Source organism: Octopus bimaculoides, chromosome 22 (assembly GCF_001194135.2).
Source record: "Octopus bimaculoides isolate UCB-OBI-ISO-001 chromosome 22, ASM119413v2, whole genome shotgun sequence".
Lineage (NCBI taxonomy): Eukaryota > Metazoa > Mollusca > Cephalopoda > Octopoda > Octopodidae > Octopus > Octopus bimaculoides.
In genome coordinates this window covers 36,495,607-36,501,960 of record NC_069002.1, presented here as the reverse complement: position 1 = coordinate 36,501,960, position 6,354 = coordinate 36,495,607, and the positions used below count along the sequence as shown (strand labels likewise).

The window sequence follows — 6,354 nt, the reverse complement described above, 5'->3', positions numbered from 1 at the left end:
TAGCTTGATTATAATTAATTACTTAATTAATGAGTCTTTTTTTTTAATTATGAGAGTAATTTTAATTAGTGGAGGTGCAATAGCCCAGTGGTTAGGGCAGTGGACTCACGGTCATAGGATCGCGGTTTCGATTCCCAGACCGGCCGTTGTGAGTGTTTATTGAGCGAAAACACCTAAAAGCTCTACGAGGCTCCGGCAGGGGATGGTGGCAAACCCTGCTGTACTCTTTCACCACAACTTTCTCTCACTCTTACTTCCTCTTTCTGTTGTACCTGTAATTCAAAGAGTCAGCCTTGTCACACTGTGTCACGCTGAATATCCCCAAGAACTACGTTAAGGGTACACGTGTCTGTGGAGTGCTCAGCCACTTGCACGTTAATTTCATGAGCAGGCTGTTCTGTTGATCAGATCAGCTGGAACCCTTGACGTCAGAAGCAACAGAGTGCCAACAACAACAATTTTAATTAATTGAAACTTCTTGTCTCATTACATTAAATATAATAGCACTGACCCTAGTTTTCTTACAGAAGATGTCCTGATGTATTCCATACCTACCACAGAACACAAGAGCCACAACAAATACTTCTGGGTGATTCTAGCAGCATCACTAATCCACTGCCCTGAATCTCTAAAGGATGAAAGGCAATTTTAAACTTGTTAGAATTTGAATTCAAAGCTCAGTGAACTGGCACAAATGCCACGGGATATTTCTTCCCACGGCACTAATTACCCTGAGAATTCACTGTAACACCTTTGATCAATAAGTTTGCTCAATTTGGGATTATCTGGTGCTAAACAACAACAGCAAAAACACACAAAAAACCCCCAGCATTATCTTCATAATCAGCGTGTCATCTAATCAAACAATTGTTGACAGAGATATATCTCACTTATGTACTGACATATATTTGATATCTGAGACGAATATAAGTTCATTGTTCATTGTTCCTCTGTTTTAAAAACATATTTTATACCACATTTTTGTGCACAACACCATCATTGGTTATAAGTTTCCAATTAGTCAATCAATGGCTTACTGCTTTTCTGATGGTGCCAGTAATAAGAGAGTCTCTGTGCAACTTGAGCAGAACAAATGCAACACAAGATATATGTACAAAAGCACCAGTGCTTTTGTTTTATCAGTGATTTAAGGTTTTTTTTTATGTAGAAGAGCTTTTGTTTATCTTCAGCCAACCAAATTCCATTCACAAAGCATTGGTTAACCACAGTGAAGGTCAAAATCCAACACAATGTAATTAAACTTAAAACTATAAGGTTGTAAATAGAGCTTTTTAACCACACAGCCATGTTGATGTACGCAGGATAATCAAGAACCTTCAAAGTGAACTTAGCAGCAGAGACTAAGGTTTGAATAAGTAGGAAGAAAACAGGACCCTCCAACCATCAGGGAAATGGCCATGCTTGGTATGCAGAAAAGTTGTTGGTAGAAACTACATAGAAACTACATATGTTGTACTCAGAGGTGGGGTTGAAAAAAAATTCATAAATTTCCAAAACTATTTTGTTTTTATCAAAAGTGGTTTAAAGACCCAGAAAACTGGGTATATAATGGCAAAATAATGTGACAGTGAGAAGTCTGATTGTCAAGATAAAGTTATTCATTTAAAAAGACTTCAATTCTGTTGTCAAGAAAAGTTATGGAGCAACAAACATGTTTGGCTCACAGCTAATAAACATATGTACAGGCATTTTCTTTCTTTGTATTTTAATCCATAATTCATTTAATGCTTATAACTTTTTCACTGGTTTCAGGGGTCCTTTGAAGGTAATAGACACAGCCCCTTCTTCCTGACAAACCATAATATAAAAAAAGAGTGAAGCTTTTGGGAAAACAAGTTTAAGAATGAGCTGATGATAGCAGCTCTACACAGTCTCTTGTTCTGTTAAACAGCAACCATATACTCCTTCGAAAAACATCTCATCTTAAAAAGGAAAGCAGGAAGAGAGGAAGAAAAAAAAGAAAGAATGAGAAAGAAAAAGGAAGGAAAGAAAGAAAGAGCTAGATTAGCCAAAGCCCAAAGGAAAAGTCTTTTAAACTCTTTCTAGGATGAAAAGATGTGAAAACAGTTTCGTAAATCAAATGGCTGCAAATAAATAAATAGATAAGCAAAAAAACAACAAAAACAAAAAAAACAAATTTCACAGATGACTGTACAAAATATTTTATTATATAACAGAAGATCACAGGTTTAGATATAACTGAACAAATTGCATTTTGAGCATGATGCTAAAATACTTTATAATTATAATAAACTTATTAACCAGCGGCACAATAAAAATTAACATTTAAGTCTAGAATGTTTTCTGTGTCCCTCAACCACATCTTTTTTTTATCTTGGGATTACTTAACCCCTTGTTTTCCTTTCATTCTCTAAAAATTTATTTAATTATTATTTTTTTTCATTCATTTGAGTCAGGGAAACAAGTAAGGGTTATTTATAAAATTTTAATTACTATTAAACTTTGATAGCTAAATATAATAGAAATGGTTTTGCATATTTTTGGCTAAAAATCCAATGGAAACTCTGATGGTTTAACTTTTACTTTTCCAGGGACCTGCATCGTTCAGTAAGACCAGAAGAATCTCTGTAATTTCTGCCAAGTCTTACTTTGCATTGTTCCTACCCAACTGTACCCTTTAACTGAATAATATGTTCACTTCTTTCAGCAGTAGTTCTCCTTTTTCTCCAGCCATTTGACCATAATAAAGAGCCGCTTGTTTCATACCGATGTTTATAAGATACCGGCTAAATGCAAGGAATATAGCTTCAATCAATGGTGCTGAAAAATTTTGTTAAAGAAAAATTTAACTTCAAAAGCATTTTTAAAAATCTTTATGAAACTTTATGGAAATGAAATTTAAAATTATGAATTAGTGTCAGAACCATCCAAAGTCTGCATAACATTGCAATATCATTGTGAATTTAAAGATCACACATTGCACAAGTTAGCCATATCTTTTTCCAGAGCCTTCAATCATAAATAAAGAAACTGGACAGCTGAATCATCTTCATCATTAAATGTCCATTGTCCATTCTGGCAGGCATGGAATAGACAGTTTGACCAGAGATGGTAAGCCAGAGAGTTGCACCAGGCTCCAGTCATTTGTCTTCGCTTGGTTTCTATGGCTGGATGCCATCCCTAACCCTAACCACTCTACAGAGTGTACTGGGTGTCTTTTACACAACAGTGACATGAGTGTCTTTTATATGTCACTGACAAGTGTCTTAAGTGTCTCTGGCACAAAGATGTTACATAGTAAGTTCTCACGATCATCTTACACTTCTGACTACTTTCATTTAAACAGCAGGGTCAGACTGTTACACAACACACTGAATATTCACGTCCACATTTAATAATGGTAGACCAAAGCCTTGTGCGTGTATTGGTAGACGGAAACTCAAAGAAGCCCGTCATATATATATGTGTGTGTGTGTGTGTGTGTGTGTGTGTGTGTGTGTGTGCATGTCTGTGTTTGTTCCCCCAACATCGCTTGACAACCGATGCTGATGTGTTTGTGTCCCCGTAACTTAGCGGTTCAGCAAAAGAGACCGATAGAATAAGTACTAGGCTTACAAAGAATAAGTCCTGGGGTCGATTTGCTCGACTAAAGGCGGTGCTCCAGCATGACCCACAGTCAAATGACTGAAACAAGTAAAAAAGTATAGCTTAAAGACAATTTCATTAATATAAAATGAATTACGAAAAAAAAAGTAAAACAAAGGAAGAAAAGAGAAAATAATAAGGAAACAAAGAAGCTGATTGTTATAAAGGATACCATTCTCTTCTGATTTCTCAATGACACCAAATTCCATACATGCCTCTATAAACCTGGCTGCCCTGTCAAAGTATCTCATGCCATACAACATTTCAGAGACACGGAGGAACTGGCCAAGCGACAGCATAGCAAGGATTGCTCTGCTCTGAAAAATAAAACAAAAAAGAAAATCAGTGGTATAGAGAAAAATAGCCTTCACACCACCAACACTATATTACCACCCCCACATCACCTCTACCACTATCAAATCACCACCTCAGCCTCCACCACCAAATCAACATCATCCAAGCAAATGGTAACCTGACGTGCTAGAAATAGAAGATAAATTTCCAGAAAATTATATCTTAATTTCTGAAGAAGAAAAAAAAAAGGATAATATAGTTCTAGATATCACTCAAAAGTCACAACTTTTGCTATTACCATAAATCTTCTCACTTAGGATTGACCTGCGATTAAACATCAACAACAACTATCATATTTCTCATCTCCTCATTTAGCTATGGATAATAGATGCCAATATCACAAGTGAGTTACATATGATAGACTGACGTCCTATCCAGGCGGTGTATTTAACTTTCAACAACTTAATGCCGTGAAACATTTACCTACATATCGGTTCCTGTAATCCCCTAAGGGTTTAAGAGGTATTTATATTTTTTGTGTTTGTTTTCTGTAACACATTACATATCTGAATAAGAGAAAAGCAAGAACTTTATCAATTCCTTTGTTAGATAATTGCTTGCCTGTCATCCTTCTGAGGTGAAAACAATTCATGCATATTCCACATAAAAAAAATGGTCAGCAGTGGAATAATGTAATGTTGGCAACTGGAAGGACAGATGCTTGAAGAATACTGCCAAAACAAGACTTGTCCAACCCATGTTAGCATGGAAAAAGCAAATGTAAAATTGACGATGAAAAACAAAATTATTGAAAAAGTTTGTTTGCAGGTTCAGGTGTGGTAAGAAGTTTGCTTCCCAACCACATTGTTCCAGGTTCAGTCCCACTGTGTAACACCTTGGGCAAGTGTCTTCTACTATAGCCACAGGCCAACCAAAGCCTTGTGAGTGGATTTGGTAGACGGAAACTGAAAGAAGCCCATCGTGTATGTGTGTGTGTGTGTGTGTGTGTGTGTCTGTTCCCTGACCACCACATGATAACCAGGGTTGGTGTGTTTACGTCCCTTTAACTTAGTGGTTCAGCAAAAGAGACTGATAGTATAAGTACTAGTACTTTTTAAAAAATAAGTCCTGGGGTCAATTCAGTCAACTAAAATTCTTCAAGGCGCTGCCCCAGCATGGCCATAGTCTAATGACTAAAACAAGTTAAAAATAAAAAGATAAAAGATAAAACAAAAAAGTGTCCCTTACTTTTTGGCCCTGCTGAGATAAATGGTCAGCCCATCTCTTCACAACTTCACTGTATTCACAATAGTTGAGGGTTGCCTGGGTTCAAACCAAGAAAGAAGATTAAAAACAGAAGCAATAACACAATCAGAATGTAGAACATCACCTATCCTTGTCTCACAATCATATTTCAATTATTAAATTCCATTTACATGACACAGGTGTGGATGTGTGGTAGGACGCTTGCTTGCCAACAGCATCGTTCTGAGTTTAGTCCCACTGTATGGCACTTTGAGCACACATTTTCTACTTGTCAGTAGAAACTGAAAGAAGCTCATCATATATCTTCTTCTTATGGCCGGGTTCCAGCCTGGGCCACAGCAACAAAATCTACCCATCACACCTCCCAGTCCAACATCACTGCCTTGAGGTCCTGGGTACATTCCAGGCCAGTGTCTGCAATCAAGTTGATGATGTGTGGCAATGTTTTCTCTCCTTACATCACCATAAAGTGGACTCCACAAGTCTAATTTGGGTTGGATGTCTGCTACACAAGGATGTGATGAATGACCCTAAATGTGAAATGGCAGCAACATATGACAAACGAATGCCTTTATGGAGACGTGCTAAAAGTTAGCAAGAAGATCGGGCAAAGACGGATGTGACTATCTGGCCGCTGTGTGCAGCCAGCACCAGCCTGAGCTGGAAGCATCAAAGTTAGCCATTTATGCATCCGGTGCCAATGAAGAGAAATAACCTACTCTACAATGTCATTTTAAAATTAAACAATCTCATCATCAAAATCTTGAGGCTACAACATAATCCATAATTAATTCAAAACAATGTGAATAAATAAGCATTTGAAAGAGTAATCTAAATGCTAAAGGGGTAACAAAAAAAAGGGATGGCCATGGTTGGAATGCTGGTGATCAGAGTTGACCTGTGAGTGAATAAAAATACATAAACATAAAAGATACCTTGGCTAACCACACTGCTTCATCCCAGTGACCATAGGTCTGCAAATAACGGCAGGCATCAAGACCTTTGTCTATTAAACACAGCAGTTGGATTCCCTCTGCAAAATAACAGACAATTAATTCCAAATTATCAGCCACAGATCGAATATTACTCCAACCCTGAACCATCACTTGCCCCAGGTCCTTAAATATTCAAGGCCAACTAGACACAGAAAGAAAGAAAGAAGGAAAA

General features: G+C 37.1%; 1 protein-coding gene across 1 annotated transcript in view; it reads right to left on the bottom strand.

Annotated features, from left to right (window-relative positions):
- Positions 1–2,167: 2,167 nt before the first annotated feature.
- Positions 2,168–6,354, bottom strand: part of LOC106867756 (WD repeat-containing protein 11) — a 35,981-nt gene continuing 31,794 nt past the window's right edge. The window contains exons 27-30 of the mRNA XM_014912727.2: positions 6,123–6,220; positions 5,170–5,244; positions 3,800–3,944; positions 2,168–2,802 (exon numbers count right to left, since the gene is read on the bottom strand). Coding sequence (XP_014768213.1) covers positions 2,660–2,802; positions 3,800–3,944; positions 5,170–5,244; positions 6,123–6,220 — 461 coding nt within the window. The 3' untranslated portion in view covers positions 2,168–2,659. The remainder of the gene's footprint in view (positions 2,803–3,799; positions 3,945–5,169; positions 5,245–6,122; positions 6,221–6,354) is intronic.